The following is a 20,831-nucleotide window of genomic DNA, read 5'->3' as shown; positions in this document are numbered from 1 at the left end:
TTGAGTTAACACCAACATGCTAACATGCTCATGGTGACTGCTGAGATTGCAAGATTGTTACTTTAATTAAACATCTTCTGAGTAATTGTGGTGGTTAAATAAATGACTTGTAGCTTGTTTCAGGAAGAATGGAGGCTCTCTGCCTTCAATGTAGCGCATCCGGGTCATCCCTATGTTCCCTGCTTTGTATGTAACCGGAATCATAGGACCGTTTTTCTAAAAAAGGGTCCTATGTTCCCCGCTTTTCCCCAAAAGGGGAACATGCAATTTTTGGTCCCATACCTGGAAGTGGAGTTGTGACTTTGCAGATTTTTGCCATTTTTGAGTGAGAAGTGGAATTGCCCCATTGGTTGGGTTTAGGCAATGAAGAAAGGAGTTGGTTAAGTTTAGTCGGCCGGCAACAGCGGGGAACATAAGACCCTTTTTGGGAAAAACGGGGATACGCTCCCATAGTGTCTCTCGGTTGAAAACCAACCATGTAAGATCAGAGCCACCGACCCGGTCTCCCAGCTCTTGCCTATGCGGCACTGCGACACAAATGTGCTCCATAATCCATTATCTCTTGTTTATGATAAGACAACACAAATACACATGTTGTAACATCGTATATGATAAATAACATTATCCTCCGCTGCATGGATTGCTTTCTCGCCGGTTTAGTTATAAACAAATGGCCGGGAGGAGGGTTAGTAAAACAGTGGAAAAGCGACTTGACTTGCATAGTTCCCCTTTAAGCAGGTATAATGTCGACTGTGTTCAACATCTCACCATCAGCCTCGTGGTGGCGCTGGGGATCACACAAGTCACAGAGATTCATCCTCAGACAACCATGAATATCTGCAGAAAAGCTCATGTCAATCCATCAGACGTTCATTAAAATGTTTCAGTTTTGACCAAAGTGCCAGGCTTTGGTGGTCAAATAATTAAACACTCTTTACAGATGACAGTGTCCTTGACAACTCGAAACTGTTTTGTTTTTGTTCATATTTTTATTTTTTTTATATTATCAGATCATAAATTACAGCGCTTCGTCATGTCACAGAGTCACTGCTGATGATGAACAGTGATGAATAATTAGCTGCAGAGACAAAAGGGACATCAGACCTGAACACAGCACAGAAGAAAATGTTCCCACGGAAACTGCATGTCCTTTTTTATGAGATGAAAAGGTGTGAAAACAAAAGTGCCTGAAGACCTGACGTTCAAACCATAATTGCGTCTACAAATACAACATCTCTTCATTTCAAGAGCACATCCTGCTTAATGAGGTAAGATTCCAAGCAGCAGAGGTTGACTGCTCATAGTCGACTTAGAAAGAAAAGAAAGTTTTTACAGTTACAGAGGATATAATGAATGTGCACACGACACGAGAGAGGAGTCAGCACAGACTTTGTCCTCTCTGCGATGTGTCTAAAAATACTGGACACCACGCTGTGAAGCAGGGCTCTGGTTTCACTCTGAGTGCCTGGGTGAATCTGCTCGATGAGAACGGTCAGTGTTGGTCTGGTTCCCAGGCTTGAGTCCAGTGAACCCGGTAAGAGGATGCCTGGGTGATGATGCCCTTTCTGCTCCGTTGAAACCCTCCTCCTCTGCTGACAGACGCCGGCACAAAGACACAGCCGGAGGTTCCCAGCTGATGGAGACGAGAGTCGCTCTTCACAGTCTGTCGGTCTGTTAAGAGGCGAGGTGGACTGAGGATTTCTGAAGCATGTTCTGGAGAATGATATTTCATTGTTGTTGCACAGTAGCTACTCCCACTAAATGACACTTCCCACCAATCAAAAAATGTTTTAGCAGATTATATATCTTAAAGGGATAGTTCAACATTTTTGGCAAATTGGCCCATTGCCATAATCCATAGCCTATAGTACGCTACGGAGGCTAATGGGATTTCTTGGTTTCCCTCATCAAACTCATCAAATACACAATCCAACAACTCCAAAACGCTCTGGTGGACAAGTTGTGACCTGCACATTCACCACGCTATGAGATAATAACAGAACGTTACAAGACGCGGTTGTTTTCGAGGCAAATTCATGCAAAACCGCTGATGTGCGTTCCCGTCGGGGGAAGTTTTTCAGCAAGCAGTCTCTGTATTTCCCTCTAAAACAACTCTGTCTGGTAACGTTGTGTTATTATCTCATAGCGTGGTGAATGTGCAGCTCACAACTTGTCCACCAGAGCGTTTTGGAGTTGCTGGATTGTGTATTTGATGAGTTTGATGAGGGAAACCAAGAAATCCCATTAGCCTCCGTTGCGTAGCTCTGATCAGCTCACGGCTCTGCTCCGCCGTTCTAAAAATAGAACTTGCACCGACAATTAAAGGTAACGAACCTACTGCTATGGCTATAGGGATTATGGCAATGGGCCAATTTGCCAAAATGTTGAACTGTCCCTTTAAATCATGGAGAAACATTCAAATTACCTGCAGGGATCAAAATAAAAGCCCACAGATCATTTTGACATTTTTCTCTCACGTGAAACGAACATCTTCATCATCTTTTAATCAACCACTTTAGAATAGCGATCTAACAGTGCGCTTTCTAGCACAGGTGCAGTCTTACCGTGACCTGAATAAAGTGTAACTCAAGCACAGCACTTTCACACAAGTGGAGCATCTCATAGTACAACTCAGCACAGAGGATGTACTCACACATCAGATCGCCTCCAGCTACAGAAACAGGATAAGCTGCTGTCCCATGTTCCTCTCCGCTTCCATGAAGACTTACCAGGATGATTCATTTTGACTCAATCTGACAGATTTGTCTCTCCTGCCGCTGAAAAGAAGAAGCAGCATAAATTGAAATCTTATTACCACGAGTCCTTTTTGAACACTGTGTCATTTTGTTAATGCATGTAATGGCTCATCTTAAGACACCAGACTTATTTGTATTCATATATTGTAAGATGAACAGTGAGCGAAATAAAGAGCCTGATGGGTTGCTGGCTCTCTGGTTAGAATAAACTTTAAGATTATTTTCCCTTGTTTTTCTGTATCTGTCTATTAACTTAAACTAACCTCTGATTCCCATTTGTTGCAGTTAAGGTATTGGATCTGTGCTTCAGTGCCTCTTAGTGATGATCGCAGTATACTAATGGGAAAGAAAGAAGTTCCACAATAAATACAAAACAAAAAAACATGACTTTTATAGGGATGGAGGAAATATTCAGAGCCTTTAAAATACCAACACAGCACTGTAAAAAAATGCTCTACTGTTCTAAGTATAAGTCATATGATATGATAAGCTCCAGAGCAGCTTTGGGCCTTGAGCTTAGATTCTTTTCTTTGTTGCTATTTACAAGTTCAAGAGTGAACTTTGCTCCACCATTTATCACCAAATCTATCTCTATTGAAACTAATAAATCTTGTATATAGTCTGCAAACCATACAACCTCCGATTCAGGGTTGTGTGTTTTGCAAAATATACCATTATGTACTGGGGCCTTGGACAAAACTCACTACTTTTCACTTGCCAGGTGGTTTGTGTTCATTGGGTAAAAAAGAAAGTTGATAACTCTGTAATTTACAGGCCGTTAATTATGTGATAATGTCAAGAAATAGCCAAGAAATAAGAATTAATTGCGTCATAATGTCTAGAAATAGCCAAGAAATAACGATTGATTGCGTAGAAATAGCCCAGAAATAACGGTCAATTGTAAGGACATGTAGGTATTTTGCCCTCTTCCTCTCGTTGGCCTCCTCAATACAGTCTTCCCAGGGGACAGTGAGCTCCAAGAGAACTTCAGTTGCTTCCCCAGGTCAACTTTCAGCTCCGTTGCAAGCAGGCCCTGAGGAAGCGGTCCTGGCAGCTGCTGTGACCACCTCCTCCTTATAAAACCCGGTAAATTTCACTACGAAAACATACATATTAGCAGATGAAGGAAATTTGTCGGCTAAGCTGCCATATGTGTTAATCCACAGCATTTCTTCATAAACATCATCCAGTCTTGTGTTGAAGTCTAATTTCCCCTACATTCTTGGAGTTAGAGCTGAGCTTAGAATAACTGAGATGGAGGAACAGGGGTTTTAAAACAAAGAATAAGTAGTATCATCACAAATCAAAAGTCAAATAAAACCACCAAGAAACATCGAACTTCAAATGTGATTTAACTCCCAGAGTATCAACCACACCTGAGGATGCTGAGGTACTGAAAACAAAGGGAAAAAACAGAGCTGCTAACCTTTATTTAAAATTGACTTCAAACTAAAGACACTATGAATAATGAAATAAAGTCACTAGTTGTCAGGAATGGACAATGTTTTTGGGAGAAGCACGGTAGCAGGTGGCAGCCCATGATTTTGACTGACACATCTGTTCCCTCATTATCTGGTTGTACCTGCTGCAGTGGTGAAGTTTTTGTTTTTTAATGAACATTGTCACTGAGCTCCTTTGATGTTGATGACAATGTTGATCTGTTGATGTTGTTCACTAAACAAGTGGTTGTACTGAGAACTGTGGTAATGCCTGTATCCATGAATTTGTTGATGTTGATGCTACATACTAATGTGAACTGGTACAGTCTCTTTTCACTTTATCTATGCTAGTGACATTCAGTTCCTCTCTGGCAGCTTAGTATCTTGTATGGTATCGTGTCATATTATATCATATCGTGTGATATCATATCATGTCATATTGTATCATGTCTTATTGTATTGTATTGTATCGTGTCATATCATATCATATTGTATCGTATCTTGTGATATCGTATCATGTCCTATCATATTGTGTCGTGTCATATTGTTGTATCGTATCGTATCATACATCATTGTATCGTGCCGTGTCGTATTGTATCGTATCAATATTGTATCGTGTCATATATTGTATCATATTTAAGCAATATCACACGAGAGGGAGTGCTGTTGTACTGTATATCAGCACGGCTGTGATTCGGTCGTAGGCACGAGGCCGTGTCATATTGTATCATATCATATTGTATCGTATCTTGTGATATCGTATCATGTCATATTGTATCGTATCATTGTGTATTGTATTGTACCATATCATATCATATCATATCATATCATATTGTATTGTATCGGTATCATATTGTATCGTATTGTGTTCAGCATTATATGTCCTTCAACATGTCTTTGCTGTTACAAATCAATTACGTGTAAACTAGAAAACAAGGTTGGGCAGAATAGGTCGTAAAACAATATGATATGACACGATACAATACAATACAATAAGACATACAGATACAATATGTGAGAAACACAACGCAGAGGGCCAGATACGACACCGGCTACACTACGATAAGTTAACCTTACTCTCGCATGGCTTCATATTTATCACATAAGCATCAGTGTTATTGTTCCTCTAAGCTGAACTGAGGCCAAAGTAAATATTTCCTGCAGTGAAGTATCTTGAGATAGGATGTAAAATCATCTTCATCCTTGACTTGATGTGGTGTTTTCTCTCGCAGACAGAAGAAGCCTCGTGTGGCCTCAGCACATCTCGGTGATCAATTTGTTTGTTTTTTTAAGGTAGTAGGAGTTACATTTTTCTTCAGCTATACAGCCTCTCGCTGGTTGTGAGATTATGGTCCCCAGCTGATCCTCCACTCCAACCAAAGCAGTGAAAATCTATATTTTTATGTGACAGGTGCGTCAGAGGACATCACAAAATTGACCAAAGCAACAACCGACGCTGTCAGCAGAAACCGGTGGTAACGGTGATCGACCAAAAAAAAATAAAAAAAATAAAAAAATCTCCACAGTGACACGAGGTAAATAATGAATTCAGTGAAAACAAACTCTCTCCAAACAAAAGTCTGCATCTTTTCCAAGCCAGAGTGCGGAGCTGCTGGGGGTGAGTAATAACATTGTCATGCTGCGTCCCTGATAATAACCACAAACTGGGTGAAAGGTACAACAGGAATCTCTTGCGTCGCCTTTTCAAAACTATTTCCCATTTTCCTCCAAACTTATGAGTCATCTCCACACTCAACCACAACAACAGTGGTTTAATTAAACATTTATTAAGTGATTGTCTGCTGCGCCTGTGGTTCAGCAGCATTTGGCTGCAGCCCCCGTGGCCTGGACTAATCCTCAGTATTTTGTGCTGAGAGATAACAAGAGGGTGACGGGACTGAGAAGAGGAGAGGAGAGTAGAGGGAGGGGGGAAAAAATGGGTTGCGGCTCTCCTTGCAAACAAACAAAAAGACGGAGACGTGAAAGCTGCGATCTATCCTGCTGTCTCTCTGCTTCTTCTTCCTCTCCTTCTCTGTCTGCTTTCCTCGCTCCCTGCCTTTATCTTTCACTCATGCCTTTCTTTTTTCCCCTATTTCTTCCACCTCCTGTCTTCCTCTTCATCTCTCTCTCTCTTCCTCACTAATGAGAGCCGGTGGGGTTTCTCAGTAGCCTAACAACCAGCAGGTTTTTCTCTGCCCAGACGCCAGGGGCCCACAGATTACCGCTCCCCCATCGACAAAATAAATAGACAAATAAATACAAAACTCACAGGGCTGCCAGTACATTTCTTGCAGGTCCACGCTGCACTGAAAATATCACATGATTAAAAATGCATACGGCAGGAACAGAGGTGCTGCCGGGGGTGACATGCCATGCAAGTTGGTATCGTGAATGGATTACTGAACAGGTCTATATACCCAGACACAAGAAACCTGGAGCTCTGGAACAAAACCTCAGTATAGAGTCAACATTTTCTCATTGTGGAGTCAATTAAACAACAAAAAGATGGGGGAAAAAATGATAACAAACAGAAGCTAACTGACCACAAATAGACACAGACTGACTGCAAATATGCACAAAAACACCAGAGATTCAATACAACTACAGAGAGATGCAAAACAGCAACAGAGAGATGCAAAACTGTGAGATTCAAAAGGCCCAGAGGGAGAAGCAAAACAATCCCAAAACAAAATATACAAAATATACACAACAATATACACAAATGACCCAAAAAACAAAACAAAACACACAAAATGACCACAGCAGCGCTATTCAGCAATTTTAAGAAATGCAAAACCAACACAAAAAGGCTGTGGTTGCTCTGTCCATTCCTGTAGGCTATTTATTGATATTATTCAAACTGCTCATTAGTCATTTATTTAGTAGCACAAATAAACAATGTAGCTGTTAATAATTGGTAGTTTTTTATTATAATCAAGAAACAGAGCTTTAAATGAGGCATTTTATATTGCTCCAACTCGTTTCTGTACAAATTTTCTTCACTTCCTAAAAGTTTATCTGAACACATGAGGTGCATGGAAATGAAAATGTACCGAGCCTTTCACTATTATGATGCAGTAATTAGTGGATGGAGATAATAATGTTCCACATAGTTATTGTTATCACTTTATCATTAGTCTGACATTTTATGAAAGCAATTGTTAGAAATTGTTCCAGGTAAAGTGTCATTTTCTTATCAGCCTGTACATTGCAAAAAAAAAAGTCCTTATCTTTATTACATGGAGGCAAACAGGTAGGAGAGAATTACCTGGCTCTAATTACTCAGGCGGAGAGCATCAATCTTTATGCTGCTCCATTATTACCATCTGCCACTGCTATGAAACATAATTTCTTGCACGGTAACAGTCGTGGCATTTTGTGGGGTGCCAGTGTAATTACTACAGCCTCCACCACATGAATCACCGTGGATACGACATACAATGTAAAATGCATTAGAAAGTGTTATAAGTTATATACTTTATACTATATATATATTGATTAGTTTTAAGTATTTTTTTCAAGGCAAATATATGCAGTGGTTCAACCTTTTAAATTGCAAATGGTTATTTTGTTTTTCTTGGTCTTTAATATATAATTGGCCAATTGACAAATAACTCATGAGCTGTGACTGTGTCCTCTCACTGCGAACCCACATTTATATATATTTCAGCAACTTAAACTACCAATAGAATCACTTTTTTTTTCCTTCAGTGTAATCAGGCCCCTAGCAGGATCTTTGCTTCTGGATCAACGTCACTTCATATTGAAAAGTAAGGCTGCCACCTAGTGGTGTCTGCACTCTCAAAGCCACAAGGAACAAATGGGATATTATTATACCAGGAACCTGCTGTGAAGAAACTGTGTTGATTAGATGACTGTTGATTGATTGTATGGGAGAAAAATGTTGATTTGAATTCATTTAGAGTCAACAGCTACTTATGGAGCACAGGTGTGCACCGGCTCTCAGCTAGAAGCTGGTTACACTCTGCCATGTTGAGCCATTCAAATCAGCAAAAATATATTTTTTTATATAATCAATGACAAGATAATATCACCAGTGTTGGGGAAGCTACTTTGCAAGTGTAGCTAGCTTGTAAAACTACATGCAGTTCAGCCTGGCAGTAGTTTGAACAAACTACAGCTAAAAAAAAAGCTTTAGCAACTACGTATACTAATTTAACTCAGTGTTAAATAAATCAACATGTGGTGTATGTGAAACAAAATATAATAGCCTACAAAAAATTCACATGCCAGCTAGGTTCACCATAAACATGTTTGAATCTATAGACATGTTGTATGTAGTGTCTGTCTTAACTGACAAATAGTTTTTGTTTTTGTCAAAAGTCTCACTCGCAGAACATTTAATCAATAAGTTATTGGTTTATTAAACTGCAAAAATTCCCCAACAGATTCATTGATGCCGAGATATCTTCTTTTTTTTTTAACCCAAATATTATGTTTGCAATTAAATAGCAGAAAGTTCTCACTGTGCAGAAGTAGGAACAAGACTTTTTAGTATATTAGTTTTATAGATGATTGGAACAACTAATTCCAAGATAAAAAATAGTTGAAAATTAATTTTATATCAATCAATCAGCCTATTGTTTCATCTCCGATCGAAACACACTTGAACTCCACGTTTAATTCTGTGCACAAATAAAAGAAACCTAACAAAGCAAAGTAATTAGATTAAACATACATGAGGCACAAAACAGACACATCCACCATGTTAATCTGCTAACTGGCTGCTGCCTTGATTACTTCTCTCTGAGAAAATAAAATTAGATGCCTGATCCCAGTGGGATAGAGCCGGTGATAAACACAGCCCCATTTTTCTTTGCTTGATAATTAGCAAACATTCAAAATGCTCCCAAATCTCTCAGCGCAGAAACAAACTGAATCACAGCTGAGGAGAAATCATACATTTATTGCCAACTCAGATAACAAATAATTTACATTAATATTCACACATCGAGATGTGCATTAGTCAGTCAGCAGCTTGTTGGACCAGAGCTGCCCCCACAACACAAACAAGAGACCTTAAAACAGTTACAGTTTTGACTTGAGTTGTTTCTATAGTTTACACCAATCTTGAAGCAACACAATTCACCGTGAACTAAATTTAAATCCTATTCTCATGATATACACTTTAATTTAGATCATATGGTCAATGTTTTTACTTTGCATAACCGTGACAGTGTTTCAGTTCAGTTATTGTTCATTGGTAACTTCAGGGACATTGTAAGTTATTACACTATTTGTCAACTGTACTCATTAAAAATGCATAAATGTTTATATATGACTTAAAAATGCTAAAAAGTGTTGTCCAGTCTCTCAAATTGGGGAAAATCTGAGAACTGACTGAACTGCGTGATTGATTTACTCTTACAATATAGAACGTCTCTGCTCTTATTTACTTGACTTACTGTTGTGTTACAACAGAAAAATAGGTGCATTCAGTGAGACAACGCAAAGTGCTGCACAATGAATATCGGTTATTATTCCTGAAAGAAAAAAATAAACAAGTTCAACAAATCAAATGGAAAAAGTCATTTCACGGATTCTGTTAGGAATTATCTGAACATAAGACTGGAAACATTTCATGACTCTGCACACAGTGTGGGGGCAAACCTAACCCTCTGCCCACAGCTACATTACAATGCTGGACTGAGTAACAAGGATTTGAATAAATAGCGCAGCCGAGACCGTGGATAAGATGTAAAATATACTTGGCAAGAGACTCAGACACTGCCATGTGTTTGAGCTCTGGGTGTCTCCTTCCTTTCGCTGCCTGCCAAAGCAATAGTCTCGCCCTGTACTGTTAAACTGAGGTTATTCTAATGCAGTAACATGAACAAAAAAAAAACGTCCCGTGTTGCATCTCCAGTTGTGAGAGGTATTATTAGTAGTGTTGGTGTGACTGCTGTCGCGTAAACAGGATGAGGATAGTTCGCCCTTGTCATGCTCTCACTTTTCAACTATGGAAGTTATTTTATTTGAAACAGGTTTTGCAGGAAAAGGCTCCCAAAACAAGAAACAAAACTAAAGAAAAAACAGAAAAGTAATGAGATGTGGTGCCTTTAAACCAAACGACTAACAGACTGTGACATAGAAAACTTAACTTTCACTTTTCAGTAGAATCTGGCTGTTTCTCACCCACACACATAACCCGTCTACGCTCTCAAATGTGTCACGTAAAAACTGAATATTCGACAGTTATTCAGCTAACAAACATGACAATGAAAGGGAGTGGAATAACAGAGGAAGAAATCAAGGTGTCTCCCAGAAACGATAATAACTTCCTTGGCTAGTTAACACGCTGAAAAGGTGACGAGAGCAAGACAGAGATACCAGAGAGAGACATTTCCAAACTGTTTCCTTCCTGTGCCAACAGTTGTGTGTTTTTCCCTCAGACTGATACATGTGAACATGTTGAGGAATGTTGTTTCATGATTTATGTGCTGTTACACTTAAAAACATCTTCTTTCTTTTTCCTCATTCCTTCACAACCTGCCTAGACCTCCTCCTCTCAGAGCCTTATTTTCTTGCAGTGAACCCAAGAAAACTGGCTTGATGACATAATGAGCGGTGGAGGGTTTAAAGACGGAGAGGCTCAGAGGGAATGAGTCAGGTTTTCTTGGTCCTCGCTTAGCGGAGACCAAAACCTGCGTCTGAAATGTGTGTGTAGACTTCAGCTAACACTACGATGTGGTGGTGGTGGTGGTGGTGGTGGTGGTCCTCTCTCTCTCTCTGCTCCCAACATCCAGCTGTGGTAGTAGAGTGTGTGAGTGTGTGTGTGTGAGTGGATGTGTGATGTTGGGATGATGATGATGGTGTCAGGCCGCTAGCTGAGCAGGTCGGGCAGCACTCCGACCCTCTGCAGGACGTCCTCGGGCATGCACAGCACCGGGTTCACCGGCTTGATCTGCTCGTCTCCGAGGAGGGAGAGACCGGCGACCCCGAACAGAGTGTGGAAAGGATCCACCTGCAGAGCAGAGAGAGGGACAGTAAACAAGAGTCAGAGGTATAGATTTTTAAAGGGATAGTTCAGCATTGTGGCGAATTGGCCCATTGCCATAATCCCTATAGTCATAGCAGTAGGTTCGTTACCTTTAATTGTCGGTGCAAGCTATTTTTAGAACGGCGGAGCAGAGCCGTGAGCTGCTCAGAGCTACGCTACGGAGGCTCATTATGGGATTTCTTGGTTTCCCTCATCAAACTCATCAAATACACAATCCAACAACTCCAAAACGCTCTGGTGGACAAGTTGTGACCTGCACATGCACCATGCTATGAGATAATAACACAACGTTACCAGACAGAGTTGTTTTAGAGGTAAATGCAGAGACTGCTTGCTGAAAAACTGTCCCTGAAGGCAACGCGCATCAGCGGTTTTGCATGAATTTACTTCTAAAACAACTCTGTCTGGTAACATTCTGTTGTCTTATTATCTCATAGCGTGGTGAATGTGCAGGTCACAACTTGTCCACCAGAGCGTTGTGGAGTTGTTGGATTGTGTATTTGATGAGTTTGATGAGGGAAACCAAGAAATTCCATTAGCCTCCATAGCGTAGCTCCGCCGATCTAAAAATAGCTTGCACCGACAATCAAAGGTAACGAACCTACTGCTAAAACTATAGGGATTATGGCAATGGGCCAATTTGCCAAAATGCTGAACTATCCCTTTAAATAGAAACATAAGAAACGAAAGGTAAAAACTGTGCATTTCAAAGGTGCTGTTAAGGTGCTTTGAGGTAGGAGGAGGTAGACTGTGTTGCTCTGCAGAGCTGTTTGGGTAGGGGGGTGGGGGAGATGTTATGGGAGACTATCGATATATACTGTATATATTTTAGGATGTAAAAACGCAGCTATCAGCATCACAGAGCCAGAAATATGACATATAATTCAAGTAACATCTTATAAATTGGATCAAATGGTGGAAAATATGAAAAGGAGGCAGCAGAGATGAGCAGCCTGCTTTTTTTTTGTTTCTGTGTTTTTTTTTTATGTAATTAAGAAAACTGGTGTAGCAAAAACTGTCTGGTTTCATATTCCCAAATGCAAACATGAGCTGATTGTCTTTGTATTCTTTGGGGATAAACTGAAGACGTTCAGGGTTTTGGACAAACTCTGACAAAACTAAATTAAAATATACTTTCCATTATTTTCTGGTATTTATAAACTAAATTATTACTTGGTTAATATTATTATATTAACAATGTGCAAATGAACAGCAGATACTAACAGTGTTTATTAAAATAGGGAAAAATAGATGTAGCTTCTATATTTACTTCAGTTTTCTTCTGATAAAGTTTGAGTTTCATATTTGTTCCAAAAACTAAAAATACTGAGCCATATCACACACATCAGTGCAGCATCTTCCAGAGGTTTTTTATCAAACTCTTATCAGCACAGCTTCAGGCGTTCAAGCGCTGAGGCAGCTCCAAGTGTATCTACTGTAAGATAAAAGTTATCTTTACTACATGAGACAGAGACACAAAGGATAGGATCTGTGTGTACAGCTGAGGAAAAAGAAAGAGGACAGAGGAGGTGAAATAAGACCCTGGGTGCCGGGAGATGACAGATGCAGATTAAACACAAGACGTTGGTTCTGAGAAAAGTCGGGGTCGGACAAACGTCTTCTTTCCACGGCAACACACAGACTTTCATTGTGTTGTTGTGTCCGACAGCTCACCATGTCTCCTGGTCTGTCGGCGAAACCTCCCGTCTCCTCGTCCTGACAGGCGAGAATAAACATCCGCAGCTTGGCTTTGTCGATCCAGTGAATCCTGTTGATGATTTTCAGCGACGCCAGCACCCACCAGGAGTAGCACACGTCTGGAAGCTGAGCCCAGGAAACACGTCGTTTAATTACAACACATGTCGATTCTGCAGTGGTTCGTTGTGTCACAATTCAAACAAAATTATCTGGGTTTCATTCATTTATTTGTTTATTTGTAACGGGACTCTGCGTATTCATGAACATCCAAAATGTAAATACACCAGATTTAGCTCTAGGCTTATTTCCATCCGTAGTCCCGCCGTTTGGTTTCTGGTTGCTGAACACATAATATTAAAGGAAAAGTTCTCCAAAAAATGAAATTCAGTTATTGTTGACTCACCCTCATGCTGTTGAATACTCCGGAGTAGTTTTTTATTCCTCAAAGTGCATCTGGAGACCCGGGAGGCCGGTTCCTAGTCCAACGAAATCATTATATGAGAGTAACAGCGCCCGACACAGAAACGTCCATAAAACTACACAAAAACCTTGTAATATTCCTCCACACTGCTCGTCCACTGCAATCCAAGTGTCCTGGAGGGATATAGTCCAGATTTTACACCAAACAACGTCAGTTTGGCAAGTCCGGTCACGAGAGTGCGCCCCAAACAAATTCAATACAGGACTGTTTAGGCTGTAAAAATTACATCATTTCGAGTAAACTCTGGACAATCTCCCTTCAGGACACTTGGATTGCAGTGGACGAGCAGTTTAAAGGAATATAACAAGGTTTTTGTGTAGTTTTATGGACGTTTTTGTGTCGGGCCCTATTACTCTCATATAAAGGTTTCGTTGGACTAGGAACCGGCCTCCCAGGTCTCCAGATGCACTTTGAGGAATATAAAACTACTCCGGAGTATTCAACAGCATGAGGGTGAGTCAACAATGACTGAATTTCATTTTTTGGTGAACTATTCCTTTAACTTATAGTTTCACCTGATACATTATATATTTAACGTACGTCTTGTTGAGAGTGACTGGTGTTGATGAAGACACTTTACAAAGACCTGAGTGCTTTTAGCAGAGAGGAACAAAATCTAAAACTCTGCAGAATTGATTTGGAGGGTGTGAAATGTGAAGTGAGAGAAAAGAGGATCCCTCTGGTGTTTATCTATTTCCCTCTCTGACATTTAATTTATCTCACATGCAGTTGTGTTCAATCCTGTCTGAGCCAGGAGCAATGACACGATATAATGTGGTGGTGGATGTATTTTATTTCCAACAGAGATTGATTGAAATTAAAAGCCTCACTTTCTGCAGAGACTCAATACTTTTATGTTTAAACTCTTGAACTTTGGTGGTTTGGGGGGAAAAAACAATTCATGTAAGAATCAGGATTCTTATCTTCTACGATTCTGTTTTTTATTAACGTCTCCTCCATTTCTCGGCGCGCCCTCACAGGCTTCCGTACACAGCGTTGCAGCGAGCTAAGATAACCGACACTCATTAACCGATTAATAACCATTAACTGATAAGGTCAAAATACTCTATTGAACGTCTGTGACTAGGCTCGTGCCGATCAGAAACCTGACCCTCTAACGTCGATTGAGAGGACGGTCGCTGTTTGTTTTGTTTTTTCTTTTCTTGTTATAAAATACACACTGCTACAGCTGAGCAGCCACATCCACTGTGCTCGGTATCAGGATGGAGGTTGAATCTTCACATTTATCTATGTCTATGTGCATATGAGATGCACATGCTTTCATTGACTCTGTCGCCATATTTCATCTAATATTTGTACAAACTTTGGTTGCAATTTTGTCTTAGTTATTGTATATGTTTGTCTTGTCTTTTTATTTTATTGTCTGTATTGTATTGTACTGTCTTGTCTTGTTTCCTTTCATTGTATTGTGCTGAGTTGTGTTATGTCTTGATGTTATGTGTGTAGGACCCCCTCGTAAACGAGTTGTGACAACTCAAGGGGCTTATCCTACGATAATAAACAACTTCAACTATGAGAACTGATTTTGAATCGAATCGAGATACTCAAAGATTCACATCCTACAGACCAGGCTTTTGAAAAGAGAATATAAGTTCAGCTAAATGTAGCAGATTACTTTGAAATTATTAAAATATGCTGCTGCAGAATAAATCTGAAAAACTGACTCACATGTGATGTGCTTTTTTTTTTTGAGGGGAAATATGGCTCCTGGTATAATAGTCTGTAGTCATCATCATCATCATCATTCAACTTTTTCACATGGTCTGGTGTTAAAAAAGCAAACTAAAAATAGCAAAAATCGGCAATATCGAAGAATCGGCACCCAAAGAAATACGTAAAAGAAAAGAATAATCGTCCCAGCCGTAGTGTGAAACATCAACCCAGCAGAACTAACACAAACGAGCCGGCGTCGGTTCACCAACCTTCTCCGGTCGTCCGTTCAGGCCTCCGGACGGCAGCTGCCTCTCACAGAGCCACCAGCCCAGCAGGTCGCCGTTGATCTGGTGCAGCTGCCCGGTGAGCGACAGGAAGCCGGTGCAGCAGTAAATCTGACGGACGGAGAGGGGAAAGAAGAACATTGTGATTTGAGGGGGGATTTGATTTGAAGACGTGACTCGGTTCAGGGGCGTGTGGACGTCAACAGCAGCCGAGCAGAGTGAGAACATTTCCTCCTGTTCCCATCGCGGACTGACAACCTCTTAGCTGAGTCAGCCTCCCTCCTACGACATCTGCCTGCAGCCGCACATTTGTGGCGTGTGAATAATGGTTTAAAATGTCCGATGCTGTGTGGGAAATAACAACTTAACACATGATTTCTTTCATTTAACTTTTAGTTTCAAGTTGAAACTCACCTGACCAGCGTGAGACTCTGAGCCAGGTCTGCAGCCAAAACCTCCGTCGAAGTTCATACAGGATAAGACGAACTCTACGGCTTTGTCGACGTTTATTTTGTCCATCTTGCCCTTAAAAACAACAGAGAACAGACATTGTTAAATGACTGTGTTGTTGTGTGTGAGCTTTATGATAAAAACCAGTGGAAAAAGTCGAACACGTACCAGTAACGCAAGTGTAGCAACGGCACAGAAGGAAAACCTTGTGTCTATTTCTCCTGTAAAGACAAAGAGCCGTCGTTATAACAAATGCTGCACTATTTTATACAATATTTAAAGCAAACTATATGATAACTCATATACTATAAAACTTTTGGATATAAAGTGTGTGCTCATACTGAGGTGTGTTACCTCCTTATTTGAATTATTTTTCCATTTATAGAGGAGACATTATTCCAAACGTCATAAATCAGAGTAAACTCTTCTCACCCCATTTGTCTCCTGCAAATGAGCCGTCCTCCTGCTGCAGCCCTTTGACGTACTCCACCACTTTGTCCACATCGATCGCGTCCACGTTGTCGTATAAGCACAAGATCTGAGGAAGAGATTTAAAAAAAAATGCTGTAATCAAACCAGAAATAAACATGAATGGTGATTAATTCACCAACCCGATGCTGACACACAAAAATAGGTTCTGCTAAATAAAAACATCTTTAAAAACAGATCTAATCTGGGGCGGTGTTTAGCTCGGTTGGTAGAGCAGCCGCTCTCTGCCTCCTCATTTCCTGTCTCTCTCTCGACTGTGCTTTCCATTAAAGGCAAAAACAGATCTAATCTGATTGATCCTTCAGATTAGAATAATTAGAAACACCTTATTATCATAATAGACAGATTATTTCAATTGCTTATTTGATTTATTATATAAAGCATGACGTCTCATCAATTGATTTTAAGACATTTTCTTTTTTACATAGCCAAAGGTTCATGTTGACTGTGTTGGGAGTCACCTGTAGAGTTCTCAACTTCAACCCGAGCCGACCCGAGTAAACCCGACGGGTCGAGTCGGTTTGGACTAATTAACTAATTAAGTTAATTGCATTTAAGTTAAAGCAAGAAGAATATGGAAATTATAAAAATAAAGAATGCTGAATTCCGTTCTGACTAAAAAAAATTATAAAACTTAAACAAGATGTGCTGGGCTGTGAAGTGCGAGCGAAGTTCAGTCAGCGTTCAGGTGCAGGGAAAGTGTTGACGGCTCATTAAATGCAGCTACATGTTGTGCAACCCCCTCCAGGCCAACGTTGAAGCCTATTATTGGTGATATTATATTGGGACATGATTGATTGTGTTGATTTTTGGGCCTGTTAAGAAGTCTAGTCACCTGGACAGCGCTGAGGGTGTAGAGCAGGTGGGGGTCGTGTCCGATGCTGGCGCTGAGGCCCCCACACTCGTGCTGACAGGCTCTGATGAACTCTACGATCTCCTCTCGGTTCATGCGAGGCAGCTGGCTCATCAGGTCCATCACCGTCAGCCCCCAGTAGATCCCGCTCATCCTCAGGTACTCGGACAGCGTGTACTCCTGCACGGACACAAAGGAAGATCATTCACTACCTCAGCCTGACTCGTGAGCATTTAATCATATCTTACACTGCAATCTACAGTATATATCTTTATTTCAGACTCGAGGTCCATAGGCAAGAAAAACACAAAAACTATCAAAAACTGAAATTATTACAAACATTTCGCTCGCTCTCAGCCATCGAGGTCTTTTAAGTAAAATTCTTAATCCGTCATTATAAGCAACCTGTAGTTTTTTCATGCTTGCTTTCTTATAGTTAACCCACAGGTATGCGCTGTACAGAGCTTTGAACAGAGATATTCTGACGTCATCTGTGCAGCACTGCCTATAAATATCATCGTCATCATTACCCTTAGAGACGATCACATATGTTATGAGAAATAGATATGACACCTTTTTTAAAGATCTGGCACCCTTTTATTGATTATATAGATTATAGAAACATTACCCCTAACAGCTGTGGACTCTCTGTAATCCTTAAACTGGATCAGTTGTAAATTGATATTAATGTCTAAGTACAATGTTTAAGATGTCTTAGTGAGATATGTGTCACAATGTAATAATTGTCTTTTATTTATTTAGTTATTTTTTATTTATTTTATTTTATTTTTTATGTATTCATTTCATTTTCTTAATCATTTTCTTATTACTATTATCATGTATTTATTTGTTTGTCTTTATACTAACTTGCCTGTGGGAATAAGTTGTACTGTTTTTGCATAATTGAAAACTTCAAAATAAAGTATTCCAAAAAAATAAATATCGTCGTCATTATCTGTCATGTCCTCTGTAAGGACTTTTTTACAAGGAGCAATATTATTATTTGACAGTTTAAAAACAGGAAAAGACATTTTTTGGTCTGCTCTAGTGCGGCAGATCAGAACATAACTCTTGCTGGCATTATAATTTATGTCATGTTCAGTAGCATATACAGAACAGACATTCAGCAGCTGTTGGAGACCAGAACTCCTAGATAAGATATAATATATAATAACATATTAGAATAAATCCAGTTAAATAACTCATAAATTAACTTACTGTATAGATTATAATGACTAGATAACTTGATAGATAAATTCAAGTAATAATGACTAGATAACTTGATAGATAATTTATGAACAAGGGGTGGGAGTAAATAAGTTTTACTTCTTCCCACTCCTTTTCGGATATCAAACAAACAAACAAACAAACAAACAAAAAAATCAAATTACCTTTATTTTCAATTATTTTATTTTATTTTTTCATGAACATTTTTTGTTCATATGTTGTCTTTGCAAAGTTTTTATGTTATGTCTGTCCATTTCTGTATTATGTTTTATTTCTTTTAACATGTCTGAAATACTAACTAACTAACTAAGATATTGTTCATTACTTTTATGTCTTTGATAAAATTGTCTTGAGTATCTTTCAAGTAGGAGGACACGATGTGAATACCACAAAAGCAAGTATCAAAGCTTTTCTGTCTTAATATAAATACAAGAGGTCAGAGGAAACCAAGGTGGACACATCAATATATGACTGTATAACACATTAAATATGAGCCTATAAGAGACATGACTCACATAGTCGTCCTTCTTGGAGCCGTAGGCAGCGATGTAGTCCGCATGTTTGTCCAGCAGCAGCGAGCTGGGAGCTTCAGGCTTGATGATGACATCTTTCACTTGGGTACCCTGACACCACACACAACATGACAACATGACATGACAACAGTGTGATGATGATGACAGGACACACACTCAACCTACACGTCCACACGGTACGATACATCCATAATAACACCCTGTCTTTATGAAACCTGAAGCTGAATGAATCATTAGGACGAGGTTGTTGTCAGGCTGAGCTAGCAACCAGCTACATGCTAACTCTGATGCTAGCTACAGTTTAGCTCCTTTTCTCACTGTTTTCACACATTAGCGGTTAAATCTGGACAGAAAGGAGACGGCGGGACCTTTAAACACACTTCGGCTGTGATGGCATCTTTAAATACATTTACTAACAAACACCATGACGATAATTGGGTGGTTTTCCTACCATCCTGAGAAATCTCGCATGATACTTTCTTCTTGGCTTCCTCCTCCTGCTGCTGCTTCTTCTGCTTCTCCGTGTCGGTTTGGAGGAGGCGCATTGCCGCCACTGCCACCTGCTGGTTCACTGTTTAAACTGCATTTAAACCTCTTTTATATAGGCCTAGTCTATTTGATTTGATTTAAACTGGTTGCTCGACCTTCTCAGAACTGACTTACTTCATCTCACACAAGAAAAAATCTCTTAACCCACCTTTTATTTTTTATTTTTGTATTTTATTGTGTTTCCTTTTATTTTTGTCTTGTCTCCTCTCTGTTTGCCTGTTTGAGGTTGTACTCACCCATGTTGTATCCCCCTACTATTTGATTGACTTCATCTCTGTAGATCTAGGCTACATTGTAATATATTTGTTAAACTAGAAGGTTAGGAGGGGAGGAGGGAGGAGGGATAGGAGCGGGAAAAGGGGACAAGAAAAAGGGGGGAAATGAAGGAAAAGTGGAAAAAAAGGAAGGTTTGTTCTGTTTATAATAATTTAACTCTCTTTAATTGGCTGCTGATGTTTGTTTTTCTTCTTCTCTTGTTTTGTTCTTTCTTTCTTTTTTTCAATTTATTTACTGGCTGTGTTGCTGTGTTAGGTCCTTCCTGTCTTTATGTTTTTCACTTGTATTGCACAATAATAATAAAACAATAAATCAAAACTATCTTAATAATCAGAACTTACAATACAACAATGCATACAGCCTAACAACCACACATCAATAAATAGTGGTCTGAGCTGGGGAGGGGGATGAATACCGGTAAAATAGCTAAATGGAGTAGAAAATGATAAGAAAAGAATAAAACAAATGAAACAGAAAAATAGAAAGCAACAACATATCAACAAATGAAGTAATATGTCCTTGTAGGCCTACATGTTAAAAAGGTTATCCATGTACCTGTAAATGTAAATGACATCTCTGCCTCAGTGTAACCCTTTGTTAAAACAATGGTTGAATGAATTTACTCTTATTGTCAGTACTGCTGTAAATGATTTATACTGCTGTTAGTTTATTTCATGTGTAGCAACCTTGCACCCCACCACAGAGTTTAATTTTGAAAAATTAGTTTTAACCTACTTCATTTGATAATTAACAATTTTCCCTCCTTATTGTCACATCTCTGATCTAAGTAAATCTGATCCGACTAAACTAGTTGCCTCATGCACAAGCTCAGATCAGAGTCCACTTGGATCCATGCACTGAAGAGTAAAAAAGAAAGAAAAACGTCTCTAGTGACTTAAACTGACCAGTGAGCTTCAGGCAGAAACATATCTATGAGCTAGTTCTATTAGTGTATTGGTGGAAAAATCATCTGTGAATCCATGTGATCATGTTCGCAGTTCTCCCCTTACTTCCTGTTTTTATTCTAGTGAAGCTGATCTGGGAACTAACTCCACCTCAAGATAATTGATCCTCTCATCCAGTTCCTCCATGCTAAAATAA

The 20,831-nt window shown here is 39.6% G+C and overlaps 1 protein-coding gene across 1 annotated transcript; it reads right to left on the bottom strand.

Annotated features, from left to right (window-relative positions):
- Positions 1–9,102: 9,102 nt before the first annotated feature.
- Positions 9,103–19,419, bottom strand: rabggtb (Rab geranylgeranyltransferase subunit beta). The gene is made up of 9 exons (XM_083990906.1): positions 19,357–19,419; positions 18,888–18,995; positions 17,128–17,325; positions 16,236–16,341; positions 15,972–16,024; positions 15,768–15,878; positions 15,339–15,464; positions 12,891–13,040; positions 9,103–11,180 (listed from the first exon to the last, which is right to left on the bottom strand). Exons 1-9 carry the CDS (start codon positions 19,357–19,359, stop codon positions 11,040–11,042), a joined length of 996 nt encoding a protein of 331 aa, XP_083847032.1. The 5' UTR covers positions 19,360–19,419; the 3' UTR covers positions 9,103–11,039.
- Positions 19,420–20,831: the final 1,412 nt, after the last annotated feature.

The sequence above is a fragment of the Trachurus trachurus genome (genome assembly GCF_905171665.1).
Source record: "Trachurus trachurus genome assembly, chromosome: 17".
Classification (NCBI taxonomy): Eukaryota; Metazoa; Chordata; class Actinopteri; order Carangiformes; family Carangidae; genus Trachurus; species Trachurus trachurus.
The sequence above is the reverse complement of the archived record's forward strand: the minus strand, read 5'-3'. Positions and strand labels throughout refer to the sequence as shown.